The sequence below is a fragment of the Falco biarmicus genome, chromosome 2 (assembly GCF_023638135.1).
Source record: "Falco biarmicus isolate bFalBia1 chromosome 2, bFalBia1.pri, whole genome shotgun sequence".
Taxonomy (NCBI): Eukaryota; Metazoa; Chordata; class Aves; order Falconiformes; family Falconidae; genus Falco; species Falco biarmicus.
In genome coordinates, this window is record NC_079289.1 from 85,331,201 (window position 1) to 85,355,660 (window position 24,460).

The 24,460-nt window shown below is 39.2% G+C and overlaps 1 protein-coding gene across 9 annotated transcripts in view; it reads left to right on the forward strand.

Moving 5' to 3' along the window:
* The window catches only part of DMD (dystrophin), a 1,162,034-nt gene that overhangs the window by 55,749 nt on the left and 1,081,825 nt on the right, over positions 1 to 24,460 (forward strand). For 6 of the 9 annotated variants that reach the window (XM_056326973.1, XM_056326976.1, XM_056326979.1 and 3 more), the window contains exon 1: positions 10,556 to 10,886. The exons of 1 other annotated variant lie outside the window; for it this stretch is intronic. In XM_056326973.1, coding sequence (XP_056182948.1) covers positions 10,844 to 10,886 — 43 coding nt within the window. In that variant the 5' untranslated portion in view covers positions 10,556 to 10,843. Of the gene's footprint in view, positions 1 to 10,554; positions 10,887 to 24,460 lie in introns of those variants that run through there. 2 more of the 9 variants (XM_056326977.1, XM_056326978.1) reach the window with 1 other exon arrangement.

The window sequence follows — 24,460 nt, forward strand, 5'->3', positions numbered from 1 at the left end:
AACTGGGTTTGTCGTGACTGTGTGCTCACTGACTCCTTCAAAGAACCCTGCTAGATGCGTGAGGCATGGTTTCCCTCTGTAAAATCCATTTTCCCATTATGTATCTGTGTCTGTTAATTCTATTTTTATTATCATTTCTGAAAATTAGACCAGTACTGTGATCAGACCTACTTGTTCTTAGTTCCAGAAGAGTTTTTTTTAAAACGGGTATTGCATTTGGCACTTTTCATCCAGACGATGTTGAAACAGTTTCATGCAGTAGCTGAAGTACTTATTGTGGTTTTTGATGTATTTTGTACTTGAAATATATATCATCATAAAATAATTTCAAGCCTATTTGTATATTTTAGATTAAAAATATTTCTTCCAGTTTTATTGTTAGACTTTGATGCATCTATATTCTGGTCAAGATTGTCCTTATGAGAAGATCTATATGGGTATATTTATCAAACTGGGAAAAAAAGTCAGTGGAATGATTGCAGAGTGACAGAGTACTTTAATCTGAAGTATTTTTTCTGTTTAAAAAAAAATAAAGTCATCACTTGTGCTGCACTGCTAGAGAATAAATCAGGTGTTTAAACACAGGGCATTTTAAATGTTTGACAGTGGCTGGAGCTGCTGGCTGGGCTGCTGGTTCTTACCCAGGGTTTATGGAAGACCTGTGCCTTTCAGGAGGAGTATAGGCCAGGCAAATAACCAAGAAGCACATAAAATTTTATTAGATAAATTAAGTTCAGTTATCTGCAGGTCTCATAAAAAATCTAGAGGTTTTAACAAATAGTTTGACCACCAAATGCCTGTGTTGCTGTTGTCATCCATATGGGACATGTTGCTCTATCTTCCATGGACTGATTGATTTTAGAGAATTTTAAATTTACCCCACTTTTTCCGATGTTAACATATCAACTAGTTTTATTTATGTAACATGCATAATCCATGATTTACTGCATAAAACTAGTTTGAGTGCATTTTGGTCATATGAAAGTAGGCACTCGGGCTGTATGTAAGAGGACCTATAACAGAAGATTGCCAGAAATTTCTGTTTTCCATATTAATAACAAAGCTGCCCCAGCTCTGATCTAAATTACATGTTTAAACTTACATGAAATGTTTTTAGAGGAAGCAGTCATTTACACACAACACAACCCCTTTGGACTTTTGTCAACCCTCAGGTCTAATCACATGAGCTTTGTATACATATTGCATAAGCAACTAACATGCTTGAAAAAAACCACCCAAGCAACCTGTAATTTAAGATGCACTGATGAAATTAAGTCTTTTAAAACAATTAAGATTTTAAATAATTTCTAAGGGAATAGACTTCTTAGGTTTTAAATCTCCTTAGTTGGACCTCCTTCAGGCCATTGTAATAATCAGGTGCCATTTGATTGCTGTTGCTTATTGTTAATGATTAAAAACAATAAAAATATTTAGTAAATTTTCCCATCATCTTTGCTTTGTCTGTCTTACAGAGCACTGAATTCAGTGCGTTGTACACATCTTATCTCGTTGCCATCAGGGTATATATCTTTCCTGCAATATATTTAGTAAGTTTAAAAGCAGGAGGCAGCATGAAGGTGTGGTATTCTACCCTTATAAATTTAAGTCTGTGGTTTCTGTCCTATGTCCAGTTCAGATTCACAGGTAGATTCAGTTGGCATAGGTTCACTGAAACTAGACAAGTTAGTAAGTAGCTGGCTGCAGTGATTTCCAAGTCTTCTAAATAGTGCATACCTTCGAGTGGTATGTATGTGTGTCTCCAGAAAAGCTACATGAATATTAATGTAATTTATGCAGTGATAATGACTCTTACAAATTTGTCTGTAATGTAAGTGACTTGGAGTCCTGAACTCATCATTTTGATCTCCTTTCCTGTACTCTGACTTCTAATTTATTAGCCATGGAGTTATTTTGAAAATCCTGAAAAATGCACAAGCCACTCTGTGCTTATCTCTGAGTTGTTACCTTTTTAAGTTTATTATTATTTTTTTTTAGTAAAAGTATGCCATTCTGTTGTTTTGCTGAATAGGATGGGTAACTTGCCCAATAAAAACTAAGAAATTTGCAAGAAAATTAAATTTTTCATTTTCTTCTTTACTAGAGAAAATTATGCATGCTTTCCACTCAAAGGTCAGGCACTGCCTAAACTGCTTGACAAAGCTTGTTATTTAACCAAAGCGCTTCAGTTCACTAGTGTAATTCATCAGGAATTGAGTGTCATATATTCTGAGTGATAAGAAGATAAGAGTGCCTCCACTACTTTATGGAAAACATTACAGATAAATAGATAGAAAGACAGATAGATAGATATGCCAGTCTTTTGAAAGGACTCAGTACCTGCTGTTGCCAAACTGGAAATGAAGTGCATGCCTTGTATTTAGCAGTAGATAGAAAGATGACAGGAAGAGGGAAGGACTTTAAATGCAGAAGAACAAAGACTTTTTTTTTTTATTATAATGTGCTTTTTTTCTGATGTCAGAATTCCTAATTAAATGTTGCACTAAGGACACATACTAGCAGATCTCTGGTGTTACTGATATATTCACATTAAAATATTATGAGCACTCTGCATATTAAATGTGTAATCTCCTAATCTTATAATGCTGTGGATCCTATGTATTTGAATTTACCTGAGATTGGACTAATTTAGTTTGGGGCCCTAATAGATAATTTGGGTTTTAGACATGTGCTTCTAACCTTGCCTGAATACAAGAGAGAAAAACATCAATATGGTTAAATTTAGGAAGGAATTTCCTGATAGAACCAGATTCTGTCATGGAACACCAATCTTGAGCCCTTTTTCAAAACTTATTTATATTTCTACAGAGTCAATTACCTCTTTTTAGTGGAAGAATTTTCCTACTGATACCATTAGTAAGAATTTATAAGCAATTACTTCTAAGGCAGTCTCATCCTGGCTTTGCGTCCTCCTGATCATCATTGGCCAGTTTAGCAATGAACTGCTTTGCAACACTAGTGGTATCCAGTACGTCTTTTGGTTGAAGTAAAATCTTTGGTTTTATTTTCTGTGGGTTTATTTTTACATTTCCTTAACACATTTTGTGTTTAGTGTCCTATTTTTTAATCATAGTTCACTTGCAGCAGCATCATTTTGCAATCATCTTGACATTTGTAATGTCAGCTCTGCAGACTTGCATTAACTTCATTTTGCCATCATCTTGATGTACTAACCTGTACATAGACCCGAACAGAAATAATTTAACATTCATCCTAGTGTGTGCAGTAATGTCTCATTAGACTTGAACTAACAGAATTTTGTCATCATAATTTGCTGTCATAATAACCCAGTCTTCAAAGATTTAATGTGACAGTCTTTTGCCCCTGTAACTAAGGCTTTGAGCAACTGTCGTCCAGGGGGACTTAAGGTGAAACCAATGTAATTAAAACACAGACCCTTAACAGTCCTACGCTTTAAGCAGTTTGTCACATATTTTAAACTGTAATTAATCATGCCAGTGTTTAGCACTTGTTTAGCTTGTAAGTGCTTATTTTCTACTTGGGAAAGAAAAAAAAAAAACCAACAAACCACCCCAGAAGTTGAATGATGAGTGACTGGCAGAACTGCTAATAGAACTTAGGTCTCCAGATTGTGAGTGTACTCCTGTATCCATTGGGCTGCTCTCCTTTCACAGCGCAATTGATTTTGTTTATGAGGTGAATACAAACTTGAACTGTATGTGATGAGTTGTATTAACTAGTCTGTAATTCTTGTTTCAGATTTACAGAAATATGGAGGTGAAGGGCATTAGATTTCTTCTACTTCAGGAGTTGAGATAGATCAAATACACTTTATTACTCTTGAAAGAATGTGTGAAACTTTTCCTTACAAGCTTCTGCTTACACAAAATTGACAACCTCTGTGTGCATATGTTTTCATATATATGTAAGTAACCTGGTACTCTCACAATTTTCTCCTAATATCAAATCTAAGTTGACTTTACTCAAATGATGTCCCTCTCCTCAGCATATGTGAAAAATAATAGTTTTGTCATCTTTAGACGTTGAAAGGCAGCACCTATGTACTCCTTTGCTTTTCCTTTCCAGACTAAACGCATGACTTTCCCTCAATCTTTCTTTACAAAGGAAACTGCCTGTTTGGATATTTGTGATGCTAAGTGCCCTCCAATTTATCTGTGGCTTTCATGAAGTGTTGTGTCAAAACTGGACACAGCTGAAACATTGACTGGAGTAGAGTAAAGCTGAGGGAGTACATGATGGGGTGACTAGGATACAGCACAGGCAGCTGGCCCCCGAGTTGTGTTTTCCTAAAGAAATCTGTGTTTATGTCAGCAGCTAACACATTTGCTATGCAAAATGACCTTGAATTGTCTTTGGCAGAGCTGATACTGCTTGCCTGCAGACCTAGGTGAATTCTGTCTTGTACTATGGATTGTTGACTCTTGTTCATAATTACTTCTTAGTTCCTTATTGATATTCTTTGCAATCAGCTTGGCATTTTTCCTCTGCTCCTTGCATATTGTATTTACTTTTGTTTTTTAAATACCGCCTTCTCTTCTAGACTAAATTTGTTTTTGTTTGCAGTTGTTTGTTTTTAACCAGAGGAACTTCCTTTGGTAGTAATGACATGTAGTCACCTAAACAGTGTTTTCAAACATCTTCCAGTTATCCTTCACATTTCTGTGTTTAACTTCTTTCTCCTTACTGATGAAGGTTTATAATTGTTTTCAACTTTGTGAAATTGGGTCTTCTGAAAAGATGTATAGATACGCATACGTTACTGTCACCAGCACTTGCTTGTGTTTGCACTCAGTCTCTCAGTGACATACATGCACATGAATGTGCATGTGTCCATAAAAATCGGTTAGTATTTCACTATTTACATGTGATACAAGTAATCAAGTTATTACTAGTTGCATTTAAGCAACTGCTAATTGTGGAGTCAGTGATCAGTTCCTCTGTAATGTTGATGATGTTTGAATACAGACCTTCATTGGGTGAGTTGCAGTGGCTTTCAGAATTGGGTAAATTTCACATTTTGGACCCACCCTTTGAACCCATCTACACACCAAAGGGCTTTCTCTTCAACAGGGGGACCTCATGTGATGTGTTGTATCTCACTACTGTTCTGTGTGCCCAGATTTTCTTTCTGTGGGCATTGAGAAGACAGGGAGAAGAGAGACAGTCTGATCTCGGCCTTTCATGGTCTGGATGCACAACCCAAAAGAAAGCCAGAGCCAAGCACCCTCTCCTTGCCCCTCCCTGAGGGCAGTTGGGGCAGGAGCCTATTTTAGATACTCAAAAACTTTCTGGAGGAGAATCCTCTCTGTAGGTTATGTGGGATGATTATGGTGATTGGATTGAACAACATGCCTAAAACTAGAGAAAGGAATATTAGTTAATAAGATGTTCTCCCTTCTGATCACATGAACCTCTCTGGAGAGATTAAGATTAGATATTTTATAGACATAAATGAGTAATTCTAATTCCTCTTTATTACTTGGACTCCTACCATGTATATATCAGTAATTAAAATCTTCTTCCTCTTCTCTTCTTTGTACTCTTAATATTAGGTTTTATATAATTTGCTATCCTTTCTTACACTTCCCTTTGGATGGCTCAGTATATCTTCTGAGTAGTCTGGTTCAACTGACTCCAGTTAAGATTGATTTAATTTCTGCTGAGGTGAAAGTTTCTGAAAGTTGGAGGATTTACAGGGTTTGAGAATACAGACCTGCAAAGCACAAACAATATGCATATGGGAAACGGAGGCAGCGAATACCACCCTGCTAAATCTGCTCAGGACCTCGCCCCAAAGAGAGTTCCCCTAGGTAAAAAGGACTGGTTGTTCTTTAGCTGAAGCTTTCCAAAACAGAAAGTGATTACTGCTTGTTTCTAGATTATTACTTGTTAAGTTGAATGAGTAAGAAGTGAGCCCAGCCCTTCTTTGTGTTAGCTGCTCTCCAGAAAGAGTAAGCCCTCTTCTGCAGCCACTATGGCACAAAGGAGACAGCTTGCTTGGGGAGAGCACAAACACAGTAATCAACTAATATGCTGGTTCGTATCCTGGAGCATGTTCTCAAACAGAAGTGTTTCATGATATAGAAATATATTGAATGGAAACTGGATGTTTTTTAACAGCCCCTTGCATATGAAAGGGCTTTACTTTAGTCATTATATTGACTGCTGATTTTCTAACTATAAACTTATATTTGTATCTTTCGCTCTGGAAGTTGAAATCTACTACTTCAGAATTTAAAGCAAGTGATTTTTGGTTTTTTTTTTTTTACCTTTTACTTTCTGGCCTGCAGAACAAATAAGCATAGAGAGAAAAAATAAAACAAAACAACCAAACCTTGAAACCTGTACTCAAAACCTCTACAATATTTTTCCTTTTGAATTAAAAATAGGCTAAGAAACAAAAGAAAGAATTTCTTCAGTGGCTCACATTGGAAAGATTTCTTTTTTCTTTGTAAGTTTTTTTTTTTTTTCCTTGCTGATTTCACAGGAAAATCAGAAGCTGTCTGTGAACTTCTGTTGTGATAAAGTGGTTGAAGATTTCTTTTTGCTCTGTTGCTGACACACAAGTGGTTTGTTTGGTTTTTTCCATAACAGGAAGTGAATAACAAAGTCTCGGAGCCAATATACCACCAGGGTGAAACCCCACACTGCGAGTTAGTGCTTAAAACATTCCCATCCCAGTTCTCCCTTCACATCTGTCCCATAGTCCCTAGAGCTCAGCACTTCTTCCCACACAGATAGATGTGGTATATTTGCAAATCCTGGTAAGAGCACAGAGACATCTTGTTATGAGCCTAATGGCTGAACTGAGTGACAGGCTTGGATTCCCTTTATTATTTCTTTTTTAGGTCAGAGTTGGCAGGGAGTTAAAAGCAGAGTGGAATAAATGTTGAAATGTTTTCTGAAATTCTAATCAAAATATCATCTGTCTTAGGTTTATGCTTTAAGCCCTCTGCCTGATGTTGTGTTGTATTGGCAAACAACATGTGCCACTGGGATGTTTAAAAAGTCATAAGAGGTTTGTAAATCAGTTCTGCACAGCATGCTACCTATTTGTTATTTTCTTGTTTTATCTGTTAACAGTAAACGAGATGCTGTCTGTGTTAGATGATAGAAACGGCAATATGGTGTGCTTTCTTTTGTTGGGGGTTTGTTTGGTGCCTGTATCATAGTAAATTACAGTGAGATGAAAGATTTGTTACTCTGTAGAGGCTGTTAACATGGAGTTCTCATTGGATTTATTTATGTTCAATTGCAGACCTTTCCTCCCATATAAATTATTCTGGCCACTGTATATTTATTTTCTATGTCAAAAACATAATTTTCCAATTGTCTCTTTTCCCTGCTCCCCATGCACCCCCCCACACCCACCCCCCTGAGAAGTCCTGAATTTCAGTGTAGCCCTTCAATATGGTACAGGACAGGAAGAGCTAGAGACCTGAGAACTTGGTTCCCATGACTAGTCTAAGGTTTGACCATTATCTTGCGTCCTAACCTCCCTCTGGTGAAGCTTGTGGAGACAGTAAAATTGACTGCCATGTTTTGGACGTTGAAATACATTTCTTTTCTAAGGTCATGCTGATGTATGCTGAACCCAATCTCCTAAACAGTTCCTGAATGGCTGTTTATTGGTGGGCCTTGTTTTCAGATTGCTACTGGCCTCTTCGGCGTTTTCTCCATCTCTGCATTACTGTCACGCTTCTGCCATTAGAAAGGAAATACGTTCATCTTTATCAATACTTGGGTTTTGAAAGAACTTCTCAAGAAGGAAAACAAACAGCCTCTGTATAAAGTGTTTGTTAATGGGTGGGTGAAAATCACCCTAAACGTTACAGTGAAGAAGAAAAATTTTTCATTTAACATATTATTGATTGTGAAAGAGGAAGGCAACATTAAACTGGAGCTGCCAGCAATCATTTGAAAAAATACACATTTTTATTATTCCAAGTCGTCTACATTTTCCAACCTCTCTGTGTCTTTGAAGCTTGCTCCTTTCCCCTCTTGTAGCACAGGCACTGTAGTCTCAGAGCATCGAGCACTGCTGCTGCAGGTCAGAGCCTGACGCTTAACAGCATCTAGAAGAAAGAGTGAGGCAGGTGGCCTCTGACTACCAGCATTTATTGAGTTTACATTAATCACTTCGCCCAGATCTACAGTGAGGATGTGACTGGCTCTCTGTTGTTGAAGAGAGACAGAGCTTTTAATTCTGGTTCAAACAAAAGAAAAAAACCAACAAAACAACCAACCACCAAACTATAAACAAGCCAACCTAGTATGTCAAAATGGTAAACCAGGTTTTACATGCAGTATAAATGTACATCATGCTGGCTAGTAGGGACTGACAGATGCATATAAAACCTCTTTTCAATAAAGCTGGTATTTCTCGGTGTTAACCAACTGCAGCATTCCTAGCTGCTGAAAATTAGGAGAATCAATTTCCTTTACACTTCCTCCCCCATCCCCCAAACAAAAAACAATTTTAAAACCCCTTAAAAATCCAAAACCAACCAAAAAACCCCAGTAGATTTAAACACTTACTTTTGTTGATTCTCTCTATGGCCCAACAAATCTTGACTTTCCCCATTGACTGGAGGAGTGTCAATAGGAGGAAGGGGAAATGTTTCTAGGCTGAAGGTTTCTGCACTGCTGTGAATGGACTGGGGACTCTCTTGAGACACACGGGTTTTGAACTCCTCCAGCAAGAAAAGGGGAAACAAATCTGGATTTCCTGCATCTAGAGGATTGCTTAATTTGTAGGCTATTGTAAATGTTACCACTAGGCATTTGTTTGAGCCATGTGTCAGAAGAAAGTATTAAGTAGCACTGCATTTCTTGCAGAGCCTGATCTGATTATGCTCTGATGGTCTCAAAGACATTTTCAGAGATGATGGTTCATATGAACTCTGTGGATTATGACTCCAGTTAGGTGTAACACAGACAGCAGAGCTCTGTTGAGATGAAGGCCTTCTGGTTAAAATTCAGAAACAGAGATTTAGGCACCTGGAAAGTTTTGAAGAAAAAGCTTGTCACCTTGAAATGAATAGGAGCCAGGAGGGGATCACAGTTCTAGCAAACACCTAACTTCAAGGTAACTTCTGCTTGTAGTCTCTAAGTACGTTACTGGGCCTCAGTTACTGACAGCACGTGTTATCAGGGGTGACCTTAGGTATTTTAAAGCAGAACTTTTGCACGATGAGTTGTTCCTTTCCTGAGCTTGCTCAGTCTCTTTCTCTCTCAAATAATCAAAATGCTGCTGCTGTCATAGCATGCTCTGCTCTGCTTCAGATTATTTTCTACATCAGTTCATGACTTGCAGTTCCTGTGGGCTGCAAATTAATCCTTAGGAGTCTGTTGGCATGTACTGTACATTCAGGTTCTCCAGGGTATTAATTTGACTATTGGTGTAGAAAATGCCAGTGGCTGTAAGGGTATATTATGCACTTCATTTTTGTGTTTATTTTTCTGTATAATCCAGGAATTTAGTTATAAACTTGTAATCACCGTGACTAGACACTTTAACCTTTAAAACTGAAGAATAACATTTTCCAGTTTTTTTAGGGATAATTTTTTTTTTAAAAAAAATGAACAGTGTAAGAGTGTTTTTTTCAAATGACTTTTCAAATGAAGCCATGAATTTAAAACATGATTCTTTATGGCCTATCTCTAAAAGCCGTATATACCATACAAAGTATACACTGTAGAAAGCAGCCTGATCAAAATCTGGGTTTGGGTGGAGGACGACACAGTCCTGTTCCCAAGTATTGTGTGGATGCCGGATGCCTGCTTTTCCTTCCCATACAAACTAAGGAGGCCTGGGACCAAATGCAGGGGGAGAATGTGAGGCCAGGTCTCACCTGTTTGGGACCAGCAGGATTTGGGAGTGGGGGGACGGTCCCACCATTAGGAAAAGAGTCAGTGACAGGCAGCTAGCGTATGCTCCTGCCTCTGCTGCTTTCTGAGGAGTGTTTCTGGGCTCTGTATAGCAGCACTACCACATGGTTTTGTTGGGAGTGGAAAGGTCAATTGTAAGTCAATACTTTTTTCTTTTTTTTTTTTTTTTTTTAAAGCACCTACTGATTTATCACAACCTGTGTTAGTATTTATACACTTAGTTTGGCGACAGCACTATTTTTGGGTTTGTTTGTTTTTTCCCCTGCTTGGGCGGGAGGTTGCAATCCCAAAAGTCTTATCTGGGAGAGAACAGCTGAATACAAGAGGGTTACCTCTTCTCTCCCGGAAAGGGAGGATCCTGTCTGGGGGTGGACTGGGGGTCACTTGCTGGGGAGTGGGCAAATCTGTTTCATAGGGCTCTCAGGAGATCTGCACAAAGGGACAGTAAATATCTTCACCCAGCTCTGAAGAGCTAAATGTTCCTTGGGAAGACATAACAGATAATTTAAATCCATTGCACATGCCACCCTGGAAGCAGAGCCTTATATGTCGAGTGCATGGGCTGTCCTATTATGGGAAATCAACTTTGTTTTGAGGGAAGCACAGAGCATTGCTTCTGCGCAGGTCCTGGAATTTGAAACATTTAGGGGCCTCCAAAGAGCACTGGCATTAGTTACCATGCCGGCTGGGTGGAAGTGAGGATCCCTGCCTCTCCCTGCCTGGGACGCAGACCCTGCCGGCAGCCAGCCCAGAGCTGCATCCCACCAGGGTGCTTTCTGCGCTCTCCTCCGCAGAGCTGCTGGGGCTTTCGCGGGACACATCTATTGTTACACAGGGACAAGCCTAATTCAGCAAAAGCTACTGGAGCAGCAAAGTTGGAATATACTTTGCCAAGAAATATTTTGCTGCTGTTTTCTTTTTCCTCTTTTTTTTTTGTTTGTGGAGAGATTTCATGTCTGCTCATATGCTTTGGTATGAGGAAGTGGAAGATGATTGTAAGTATGAACAGACTGACAATTTATCACCATATTCACTTTGACAGAGCAGTTAGTGCTACGCAACCCACTAACAGCATGCATTTTTAAATGTTTACTTTTCAAGTCTAAAGAAGGAGAGCACCAGGGGTGAAAATAAAAAGTTTTTTTGTCTCTGTTAGGGGCGTAATATCCTGTATGTTCTGTATAAAAGAAGTGCTCCAGAAACAGTATGCAGCTCTCCTTTGAATAAAAATAATCCATTTCTTCCTGAGGTTTACCACTCATTAAAGCATGGGGTTAATAAAGAGAGACTAGAATACAGACCAATAAGTTTGAAAAAAAGTGTAATTATTCTAATAATTTGACAACACATCAAAGGATTAATCAGTTTCTTTGAATTTTAATGGCATTCACAGTTTCACTGCCTAATATTAACTTACAGAGTAAGAGTGCTCTTCTTTGGCCACTGAACTGTCTGGTAACAACCAAATGAGGGGGTGTCAGTTTTGCTCAAAGTGAGCAGCAGCTGAGCTCTCCCCATGTGCTTCCCAGAAAACAACAGGCATGTTTTCTAGGCTTCCACTTGTTAGTTAGCTTAAAGCTATCCCTTCTGTGCAGTAAGATGACAAACAGAGGATGTCAAGATTAAGAGACTAAAGAAAACCAGGAATGAAAGAGTGACAGAGAGTTTTAAAATCCATATACCATGTTCCCAGATGATCTTTCTTCCCCACCCAGGCTCCCAGAACATATTGTGCTGGGGAAAAATAAAGGGTCAGTATTGTTCAAACTTGATCTGTGGTCCCTGCCCCCTGTTTTATAATTAATCTATTTTGGCTCTTCCACTTTCAGCTTAGTCCTGTGTCTTTATCATACTAGAATTCCTGGTTTTTTTCTTTATTTTTCTGATCATAAAAGGCAGGGGAATGCATACACACTGTCATTTCCCCCCATAACATTTAGAGGACTGTATGGTCCCTAACTTCTGATGAAGCTTCCTGAAAATAACGTTAGATTTCGTTATGTTTGACAGGAAATAAGCTTAAAACAGAAAATACAAGGGTGCTGGAGTGGTCTTACGCCAAATTTTGCTTTCCGTTTTTTTCAATATGAACTTTAATTGTGCTTTCTTGCGCAGTAAATAAGATTTAAATCAGCCATAAATTTTCCAGACAGTTTTGTACCACTGGGAGAGGTCCTGCTGTGATAGGACCCTTTACTTATTGACACAGTCTGACAGTTCAAGAAGGGGTAGAAAAATGACATCACCATCATCATGTATTAAATAATTAGGAGACAGATTGCTTCTCTTTGGAAAATACTGTGAGTGGTATTGGGAAGGAAAAACGTTGTGGATTTTTCTTTAAGGGGTTTTACTCCTGGTTGGCAGAGGAAGATAGCATGCTCTAGAGAAAACCATGTAGTGCCCAGCCTTTTCCACCACTCCTCTTTGGAGAACAATGAGGAGGATTTGTTGTCTTAATTTTTCTATATACTCCCTTTCCAAGGGAGTCACAATATTAGCCCAGACTGCTCATCCTCAGCCTTGAGTAGACGGTGCTGCAAGGGAAGCCAGGCAGGTGCTTGCTAAGTAAGGGGGAAAGATCTTGGCTGCTTAGCTGAAAAGTTATAATTGCACTCTGAAGACGTAGTAGGTGAAAGAAAGAAAAAAAATAGCTGTGTTAGAGCTTTTGAGAAATATGAATAGAGACCCAGAGCTGCTTCTAGCAGATGAATAGCATTCATGACAAGAGCCATTAAATCACTTGCTAAATTATGTCACGTAACTATGTTCATATCTAAAATGAAAGGGAGCTGTCCTAGCACTTCTTGGGAATTATTTAGCTGAATTGATTTCCTCACCTGTATCCTTACTCTTTTATAGGGCACAGCACTTTTCTCGATATAATTTTAGATAATGTTGTCAATGTTTTTTATAGTTGTATATTGATAAAATAGGAAAAGCCTAAAGCTGTGCTTTGTGACAAAGTGTGTCCAAAATAATGCTTTAAAATTTATCCCCAGCCTTCATTCAGGACATGTCACTTCTACTTGTTGCCTGTGCTTGCTTTTCTTCTTTATATTAGATGAAAACTTTTTGCTTTTAGAAGTGACAGCAGTCACTTACACCTCTGCATTGTTTTTTTAAATCCATCCTTTCTGTTTTCTTAAAGTCCCCTTTCCAACCCTCCATCCACCTCTGCATTCACCTCTTCCCTTTTCTCTTCTGCTTTCTCCCATGCCACAAAAGTAAAAGTGTGTTCTTTGTTCCCTGCTTTCTCTCACTTCTGCTGAGAATGACCTTTGTGAAAACATAAAGGTATTTATTCATCACTGAGGGCTTTACTTTCTTTCCTGAGCTATTCAGTGTTTACTTCTGCTTGAGTTATACTGGAAACTCCTTGGGGCAGTGACTGTCTCTTCCTAGATTTCTGCAGTCTTTGACGATGACACCTAAATAATAAAGTGCCAGGGAAATGAGATATTATATATTTAATTTTGTTTTAATTAAGATGAGATTATGTGAACTTTATCTTAAAAGCCATCCTCCGTAGGGGATTCAGTATCATATGCTGTATTTCTTCTAACAGATACAATCCTCTTTCTGCGTCCTTCGTCTGACATGGAACCAAATTCTGCTTGCAGTTGCACACAGGCAGCCGCTTTCTCTGCTTGGATTTGCACAAAGTAGTAACTAAAAATAGAATTAATCATCAAACCAGAGCCAGCGCAGAAAAGAAACTAATCCTGCCTGAAATTTGGTGGCCACAAGGGATCCCTTACAGTTATCATGGGTTTACTGTAGCAGAGGTCCATCTAGGTTCGTGCTTTAGCTCAGGTCAGAAGTGCATTTCTGAAGCAGATTCCCAGATGTTCCTGCTAATTACCATCTATCAGCGTGCATCCCAGGGGGAGGAAGCTGTGCCCTGCATCCATTTGGGAGGAAGCTGAACTCAGAGAAGCACACTGGATTCAGCTGATGGGCACAAACTCTCTGTGGGTGTGTGGGATGCTGGGGTCACACTGAAGCTCCTCTGAAATGAGCCTGGTGATGCACATGCACCTTGCAGGGAGCACTGGGTTGGCAGCACCAGCCTCTTTGTGTTATAAAGCTGCTCCTGTTGGGCATGTGATTTGCTGTGGCTCAAGACAACTCAGTGAGAAAGGAGGAGGAGGAGGAGGATGACAGCACATTTCTTTGGAATTTGGATGTGAGGAAAGAACTACTGGTAAAGTCACTCCTCAGCTGTTGCAGGAGGGTGCTTCATCCTGACTGCTCCTCCCTGGTGTCTGCTCCCTTGCCCCTGGTCCCTAGACTGCCCATGGGCATCACGGCTGGCTGTGGCTCTTCCCAGAAGGGTTATTGAGCCGGGGACCACATTCAAGGAACAGTAGTCTGACGGCGTGTATTATACAAAGCTGGTGATCCTGTGAAAAATTAACCCTCTCACTTCTCTTCCCCCCCCCCCCCCCCCGCCCAAAGGAAAAGATTCAGTTATGTTACTAATAGAATATAGTTACCGATCAGATAGAGTTATTTATAATTGAGAAGTTATAATGTTAGTAGAAAAAGGTTAACCCTTGACTAATACCGTGAAATTATTCGAGCCTCAGAATTGTCCAACGGGTTAAGTGTTTTTAAATGATTGCCAGAGGGAACAGGATTAAGCTCATATATTTTTGTCATGGATTGCTGTTAGACAAAATCACATTGAACGGGATTGTGAACCAAGCTGCCTTGATTTGAAAAGGCTGACTTGTTGATTTTCACAGTACATTTTCAATTAAATGTTACCCCAAAGCTTAATTATCATTTAGGAGGATAAGCATTGTACTGTGTTATAGCTAACCTCTGGAAAAAGACTCCTTGATAAATTTAGCGGAACTTTAGCATCATGTTGCTGTCGAGGAGGGTGCACTTGCGATAATACTGTATCGCTGTCAGGGGAAGCAGAACAGCACCGGGGTTTTTAAATAATTGTGCTTTATTGAAGACTGAGCTTTGTAGAAAGCAGAAATAATGGTTAGCGGAGTGTGGCTTAGCAGAACTGCTTGCCAGCTGGGCTGCGCCAGGGAACAAGCTCTTTCATCTTCCCAGAAAAGCACATGTGGAGCAAAGGATTTGTTTGTTTGGGTTCAGTATACTCGCTGCAGAGACTACAGAGATTTCCCTTTTAGGTTACTTGCCACATGTGCAACAAGTCACAACATTTTTAATTATATGTTTTGAAGGACAGACAGGCTGGATTTTAAGTTAGAAACTTCTTGGTTCTGGTTGCAAGTACTATTTTAATTTTTGGGTGTTATTTAGAGGATGAGGCTGATAGTATTTGGGAGGTTTTCTGGTCCTCCTTCTCTCTAATTCTGTATTTCTGAAAACAATCCATATCTATATGATTGAATTTTTATCAGTTGCATACAGTCTTGTATTCCTAAAGACGAAATACAGTTTGTAAGTATTGCAAGCATATGTAGAAGAAATAGTATTATGCAAGCAAAAGCATATGTTCTTGTAATTTTGAATGTGTTCATACAAGATAACAGTTAAGATGGCACATTTATGCTTAATTTCTTTCTTAAAACATTTTTAAAGGGTCACCTTCAGCAGAAAAAAAAAAAACCAAAACCAAAACAAATTGTATTTGTTAAAAAGATGCAGTTGTAAAAGTTTCCTCATAGACAATACTACAAAAGTATGTTAGTCCTAAGAATAACTTTGTTTTCTGCAGTATTTTTCTATGAAGTATCCTAATGGTTTGGTGATTTCTTTAAACAAACAAACAAACAAAAAAGCAAGCAAACTTAAAACTCTTTAGTGTGTTGAGATGACCTAAATGGGGACTCAGAATATCACATTTTGCTTTCCTTGCCTTTGCTACAAAGTTTTGAAAGATACCTGGGGACCTACTGGAGTTATGAGCACCATAGAAGGAGAGACAGTATTTTAGTCAGGCTAATAAAACCCTTTGTGACTGTTTCTTTTAACCACTTCATTCCTGTGACTGCCAGTAAAGTGAGAAGACTGTGGGTTTCTTGCCCTCCAAAAATATCCCAGTAAAAACAGCAAACCCAGTATGTGATATTCTTAATAGAAACTTAGAAAGAAGATGGGCAAAAATTTACTTGCAATACACATTGGACTAGGTACATGGCATTGTCCTGCTGGATGCCAGATAACCTAGATTTCCTATAAAGTGTGGAAGTTGTTATCGCTTGTGAAGAATCAATTATGCTGACTGCGGGAGCGTGCCTGTGAGCACGGGATGCTGTCTCGCCCCACTGGTGCTTGCCATGTTCTAAAATTGGCACCCGCCCACGTGGCAGAGTGTCTGCATGCATGCATGCTGTTTTTTATGGGAAATTACCCATGGGTAAGGCTTTTAATTGTGTGTGGCACTGGGAATTGAAGGAATCTAAAGGGTGATTGGAATTTGACATTTCTGCCTTTTTGTTTTGAAAGATACTTTGAATAAAGTGTTGGAAGGCTCAGCTAATGGAGGCGTTGCTGCTATTTCAGATATACAGGGTATAAGATTTGAAGGCAAGCCAAATCACAATGAGATGGAATAATGATGTCCTTGGTTTATTTTTCACTTCGTACATTCAGGTTTTGATTGAATTCTGAGTGAGGTAACAGTTTTCTCTCCCAGAAAGCAGTGCTGGTCCTTGGAGGCTTGCAGCCTGTTAGGAAAGCAGAAGTGTTTTCTTGTGAAGGTCATGGACTGCAGTGGCAGGAGGGGGGAGGAAAGAAGTGGGAGCGGGGGATGGGGGTGGGGAGACAAAAGAAAGAAAGGGTTGATTGATTGATTGATTAATCTCCTTATTGGTCCTAACCAGGTACAAATTTCTCATAAGAAACATTTCTGCAGTGAGACCTATTTACTATTTTGACCCAGCTATCACTCTGCTCATGGTGTATGCATCAAAAGAATGGTGGAGAATGCTGAGGTCTCTGTCCATCTGTCCTCCTCCCTCCTAACCGTCTTCCTGCTCTTGTAACGCACAAATATTTCAGTAGTTCCCTTCACCTTATTCTCTCATTTGTGTTTTCCCCCAATATTTTAAGGTTTTCCTTTGGGGGAAAGGCTGTTCATTCATTATTTTTCTCTGAACAAAGCTCAGAGGTTCCCAGCTGTTGCTGAGGTGGTGGAAAATTAATGCAGACACTCCATTTTCTAAAAGGTTAATAACATTAAATAGTGTTATTGGAGGTGTTAAAGAGCACCTTATAAAGTTCCTGGATGATGAATGCTGTAAATAAGCAGGTAGAAGCCCACGACACATTCTGATGTAAACGGCTGATGCTGAAGGTGGGAATAACTGAGAAGATTTGTTCCCATTTCTTCAATATGGGGAAAGATGCTGTTAAGACAGAAAGCTACCCTGTTGCATTCCTGGACTTAAAATGTATAAGCCAGCTCCCTAACTCTTGCTGGCTGCCTAACCCATCCCAAAGCCGGTCAACTCATAAGAAAGGAAAATGTGAGGATGTCTGTTTGGGGCCAGGGGGAGCAAGAAGGACAGAGGCATTCCTTGCTGCAGAGAGATCCAGGTGGGACTGCCTCAGAGGCAGTGATCCTACCCATTTTAAAGAGTTTATTAAAACTGCCTGTCAAAACAAAAGGGAAGAGGAAACTCAGAATGTACCAGCCTGTGATGGACTGATGGTAAATTTGTGGATGTTATATGTACAGCCTTACTAATTTGAACAAACTGCGTTTAGACTTTTTCATGTTACATTTAGCAAAGATTGTTAGCAGCTCGAAATGAATCATTAGTTTGCACTAGATATCAGGAATACATTATTTCTATTATTTGTTTGACTTTGTTTACTGCCAACCTTCTCTTATCGTATGATTTAATAAATATTTTATGCGTATTACCTGCCCCACCCTTTCAAACTCTGCAAACGATGCTGAAAATAGAAATCGGTATATTTTTACACCAAATTGTAAGGCAAATTTTATAAATGCTTGGTCAACTGATCGTTACTCACTCCCCAAAAATGCAGAAGATCCAGATTAAAGTGTTTGCATTGCTTATACTCTGTTTACAGAGGAGAAAGTTTCACTTGCATCAGATGTTAAATGGAAACCAAAGGTGAAGCCAAGTAACTTTTCACAAAAAGGAATTCTTGTTTTCTCGCCAACATGAGAACAATTCCTTTTATAGTAGTCTGTAAAAGACAAGCATGTTATAGGGTTGATTCTGTCCCTTCTGTTCTTCCTAATAATTAAATAAATCAACTCTAAAATCTCTAACAGCAGCAAGGGGGGAAACTTAAAACTGTGAAATAAATGGTGAATTTCAGGAGCAGTTATCAAACAGTAGGATGTCTAACACTTAATGGGGGGGGGGGGGGAAGTTTTATAAATGTAAAAAATAATCACATATCTGGTCTTTTTTCCCCTCTGTAATTGTTTAAAGTTCCATTCCTTACATACAGAGTAGCTCAGTGATACTAGTATAGATTTAAAAGAAGTTGCTTAAATCAAGATGCTTTCTAGACAGCATATAAGTTGAATTTGTACTTAATTGTATCAAATTCTGCTGTTAGGACTAAAAGATATCCCCAGTGAAATGGTATTTCTGACCTGATTACCTGACTGATGTAAAGGTTTAAAGAATGTAATTTGGGACACATTTTTGCCTTGGGAAAGGAAATCTATTGGATTATGTTATCCATCTCTATTTCCTGTTCAAAACAAGGCATGTCTATTCATAATCAATTCAGAATTACTGCTATTTTTAGCACAGTTGCTAACTTAATAGTGTTTTTCAAGTGTTACAGCTAAAAGAATGTATTTGGAAATATTTTATATTTTGAAACAAACTGAGTGACGGTGAACATCCAAGCTTTCATCTTGTAAGGACAAGCCCATTTTTCTTAGGGAATAGTGGCTGAATTGTGAAGGCCAAATCTACAGATACTGTTGTCAGCTCCCTTGTTTTCTCTTGAGTCCTTTTGCCACTTTCTCTTTTCTCTGAGTCATGCACATCCATTGCTGTACTGCTTTAGCTGCTTTAAATAAGCCCTTTCCTCCTCCAAGAAGGCTTGCTAATTTTTGCATATTATCTTAAGCTGACTTAACACTTGTTTTGCTGAGTCTTCCCAGCTGCTGCTACTGCTGAATTGATTCATTTTACTCTTGACATGTTGCAGGCAAATGTGAAGCAAAGTTTACTTGACCAGTAATCCTCCCTTTAAATGAAGGAAAGATGTGGTTTGAACAAGGACTTGTTCCAAATGGGGCCAGAGTTGTTTTTTTTTTTTTTTTTCCCTAAATCTACCTGTCATACACGCAAAGTTTATTTACTTATTTCAGAAATTCTTATCTAGAATGTGAAAAACATCTTAGCCCTAAATAGTAACCAAGGAATCATTTTTTTCCTAGTGCAATAAGTCAGTCTGTGGAGGGTTTTTTTGATGGACTATGAGTTCCTCCTAAGAGGTGTTGTGTCTGTCTTGGAGTGCTTCCAGAAACTGTTGCTCAACCTATAAACTGATGAAATTTCACAGACTCACAGACCAGCTGAGGCTGGAAGGTGCCTCTGGAGATCATCTACTCTAATTCCCTGCTCCGAGTAGGGTCAGTGAGAGCAGGTTGCTCAGGACAATGTTGACTTGGCTTTTAAATATCCCCAAGGATGGAGACTACACACCCCCCTGGACAGGCTGTTTCAGCATCTGACCATCTTTGCAGAATTTTTGTTTTCTTCTTACGTCCCTAAGGGATTTCCTCTTTTTCAATTTATGCCCATGGTTTCTCATCCTGTCAGTGGGCACCAAAGATAAGGGTCTGGCTCTGCCTTCTCTACTCCCTCCCATCAAGTATTTATAGTTATTGGTGATATCCCCAGGAGCCTTCTCAGCTCCAGGCTGAGCAGTCCCAGCTCTCTCAGCCTTTCCTTATCTGAAAGGTGGCCCAATCATTTCTGTGGCCCTTTGATGGACTCTTTCCAGTGTGTCCATGTCTCTCTTGTACTGGGGAGACCAGCACTAGACTCAGCACTCTAGCTTTGTCTGACCAGGGTTGAGCAGAGAGGAAGGACCACCTCCCCTTGGCCTGCTGGCAATAATCTGCCTAATGCAGCCCAGGAAACCATTAGCTTTCTTCGCTACAAGAGCACACTGCTGGCTCATGTCCAGCTTGGTGTCCACCAAGACTTTTTTGTAAACCTGCTTTCCAGCTGGTAGGTCCCCAGCGTATACTGGTTTATGGGGTAGTTCCTCCCCATATGCAGGACTTTACGCTTCACTTTGAACTGCGCAAAAGTCCTGTCAGATCTCCAGCTGGACTTTGTGCAACTGTTCCCAACTTTTGAGCCCAGCAGTGCAGCTAGTTTTCAATACACCTCGCTGGACACTTACCTAGTCCATACAGTTTGTTTATGAGAATGTTATGGGAGACTGTGTTGAAAGCCTTGCTAAAATCAGTATTAACAGCATCAGCTGCTCTCCCCATAGTCACTGAGCCAGTCACCACTTCCTGAATGGATGTCAGGTGAGTCAGGCATAATTTCCCCTTTGTAAACACATGCTGACTACTCCCAGTCACCTTCTTGTACTTCATACGTTCGGGAATGGTTTCGAGGATAATTTGCAGCTTTCTAAGAGGATTTCCTTCATCACCTTCCCAGGTTATCCACATACTCCACCTTGCCCTTCTTGAAAATGAGTGCCATTCACTTTCTTCCCAGTCCTTAGGAACCTCCTGATCACAAAGGCCTTCCTCAAATAATTGATTGTCACCTCACAGTGACATTGACCAGCTCTCTCAGTGCTTTTGTTTGTCAGCAACCTTTGTTACCAGTGTGGAAGGTGGCCAGAAAGAGAGATCTGGGCTGTCTCATGTCTTTTGATGCCATTTTTTTTGCATGGCACGCATACAAACATCAAAACTGTCCATATTTGTCTGTGTGTCCATATTATAAACTAGCCACAAAACAATATAGAGCTAGTCTGTAAAGATGTATTCATTTTTACTCTCTAGCATCTCTGAACAAATTTATACTGTAAAGTCCATCTAATTAATATTTAGTGTAGAATGTCCATTATTTGTTTAAGGTCTGCCCAAGTTCAAAATCCATTAAATACTTAACACCAAACCTGCAGTAGTATCAGTACATTTTTTGACAGTTACTTAAAATTAGAAGTTCATGAAGTGTCTTAGGTGGTATTGTAAACTATTTAAAACATATTCTGCAAAAATACGGTTATTATTTTGAAGACTCATTGGCAATTCACTCTAAGTGCAAAAATGCATAAAAAGCCTGAAGGAGCTTTCATTTTGATAGGTATATACATGTTGAGATTTTAGTTCTAATATCTTTAAATAGAGAAAGAGATTCAAGTAAGCCCTTTAAAATGTTTGTTGCTTTCCAAATGAGTACTGTTATCTAGTGTACAGTCAATGTATCCTTCTCAGAGAAGAAATGTGGTTAACTTTGCCATTTTAATCCTTCAGATGTAGATAAATTCTGTTTGTTGCATCTTTCTCATCTTTTGGTAATTTTTATTATCATCTTCTGTTTTGATGATAATTTTAGTATACTTTCTGATCATTTTAGAGCAGGGGTCCTGAAACTACGGCCCGTAGGCCAGATACGGCCCCCCAGGTTCCTCAATCCGGCCCCTAGTATTTACAGAACCCCCCGCCGGGGGTTGGGGGGGAAAACCAAGCAGCCGCAGATGACTGCCTGCCACTTCATCCGCGTGCTGGCCCCCTGGTTAAAAAGTTTGAGGATCCCTGTTTTAGAGTAACAACAAACAAAAAATGTAATAAGAAATGCTAATTATTTTCCCAGACCATAATTGTTTATGCCACCTAAGTTATAAGCCCTATTTTTAATTGTATTTTCACTTGTTAAGTGCAGCAAAGAAAGCACTGGCTGCTCCTTAAACTGTTAAATAGCATATCCTGCAATTATATGAATTTGTAGTGTAACTAAATGCTGTCTTCCTGATAACACGATCTTCTCACAGTCAGTCTCTTTGGCATTATTTTACTGGGATTTTTTTGAAACTTGGCATAAGATGTTTGAAGTGAGATATTTGAAATGTTGAGTCATAATCGGAAGTCATTCAGTCCCATTCTATGGGGAAGAGCTCCCAGTTGGGAACCTATTGGAAACCTGAGGACTCTTGATTTGGAAAGGTATAAGATGTACTTCTGTAAAACAGCTTTTCATTAAAAGAGAGAGTATTTTTGAGCCAGAAGGAAAACGTACCATGTGTGTAACAGCTTCTAGGATTTCTTAAATTAATCCCACTTCTTTGAAAGTTATATTCTATTTCAGTTTTACAGCATATGAATTTGCGTTATCTCTATTTTGTTTTATTATAATCCTTTGCATTCTAATTTGCCTTCTCTGTAGCCTACTTGTTGGTCAACAGCTGTGCCCATAGCTGTGGCCATTCATGGGAAGTTATTTTCAGAAATCCGCTATTTCTTCCTCACACAGAAACAGCACAACCCTCTGCAATTGCCTGAGGCCTTTTCCTAATAAACACCAGAGATGATTTTTTGTCTACAATAATATAATTCTGTATTTAATAAACCATAAAAATCCCTGGATTTTTTTCCATTTTCAAATTTTTTGGTGACAATACATTCCTGGGGAGTTGTTGTGCCTGAGTTCAGAACATGCTAAGTGTATTCAATATAATCCCTATTCCATATAGTCTACAGCATGCTGTTTGAAATAAAAATGAATGTGTCAACACTTTGCTTTGTAGAGGTGTAACACAATCAATGGGTCTCCAAGCATTAATTGCATATTAATTGCCAATATGCTGTGCAAAATTCTGAGACACAGACAGAATTATGAATTTGTAATCATTGTAAACAAAATCCTGTGGTTATTTTTTTTGTCGATGAACTTGAATACTGACATTAGGTTGGCAGAAGAGAGTAAGAATGTTTTTTTCTGTATGAAGACAGAAGTTATTGCTATGGCCGGGGCTGAACGCGTAGATGGAAACAATCAAAGATGTTGCTAGAAAGAGGAGAGTTCTGAAGGTGAGTTTATGAAGCTTCAAGCTTCATAGTAGTGACAGTTATTAGCTACTACAGCAGTTGTCAAAAGATCTAGTTATTCTGAAGCATATTGCACATAATCTAAATGGAATGAATGTATAAATTGTTATAATTATTATTGATATAGTATAACAATTGAAAGTACTATTTGTAGGAAATCGTATGCACACTTCAATTAAGTTATAATATAAACACAATTTAAAATGTAACTGCAGATTAAGTGTAACACTCAAGCTTGAGTTCATGCAGAGAAACCCTCTTATGGGGCCCTAACTGTTAACAATATCATTATCATTTTTATCAGACAAAAACGTCAGTGCTGTAAGCTAGTCAGGTTTGCACTAGAAAATCATTGAATCTCTTGTTTCTGGGACTGATGCAGTTAGTGCCTTAGTTTTCTTTATGCCCAGAACCTTTCTGGTGCAAGATTTCTCTATGGAGGCAGAGTTGCCAACAGGACAAGAGCTAGCTTGCAGAGCAGTCAAAATGCTAGCAAGGCAACTACATGTACCCAGGCCTGAACTTTGTATGATCATTTATTCATGTATTCACATCTTCTTATGTAATAAAAGAAATGTATTAGTATATTTACACAACAGTTACAAGAATTTGTTTTGATGGCTGTTGGAGGTAGTAGGAACTCATGGAAATACAGGAACAAGAAGGCTGTATGAAGCCACACAGTGATGTGTGGCAGAGGAAGGGAAGCAGTCAACCAGAACGCAGCTGGAGAGGATTCAAGGAAGGACCTGAGACACATGGCAGGTGGATTCAAAGGAAGACCTGAGACATATGGCAAGTACAGAGCTGTGCCACCATAATGCACGCCTGTGAGAAGCTTGCATGAGAATGTCAGGTGGAGAAAGCCCTAAAGAAACATGAGTTGGAATAACAGATATGAGAGGTTATTTTAACAGCATTTACTTCTAATCTGCATCTTGGCATCACTGTATCTTCTCACACTGGTTGGCTGGTAGATTTGCAAGACCTTGCCACTGGAGCTATGACTTTCATAAGGTAAGTGTGATGTCAAGGATGAGCAAACGCAGGTCTTGGAGCTTTTTCCAGGTCTCCTCCCCTTCCCTCGATACGTCTGCTGTATGTCACTTCAGCCTGTCTCCCAATAACCTAAATCATCTTGTTCTGTGTGTAGAATAAACCACATGATCAGTTAATACAGCATGGCATAAATTACAGATTATGCATCAATTGTGATAGGTCTAATTAATCACAGCCTTAGTTAATTTAGACCTCACTTGTAATTTGTCTAGTTTCTACTTAGTTTTTGCATCTAATTGGGATATCTATATTACACATCTTCAACTTTAACCTGGTTTGCGAATAAGCAGGACTTGGTATGAGCTTGTTAATTCTCACTGAACCTCAGATGAGAGGCCTCCACAGACACCAGCAACCAGGAGGCACCTGTGCTGCCCTCAGGCCTCTGCGCAGGCCGCGGCTGCATGGGGTGGGACACATCCTCCTTCTGCACCAGGGGCTGAAGGCCACAGGGGGAAAGCTGCTGCTCAGATCTGGGCTGAGGCCGCAGCC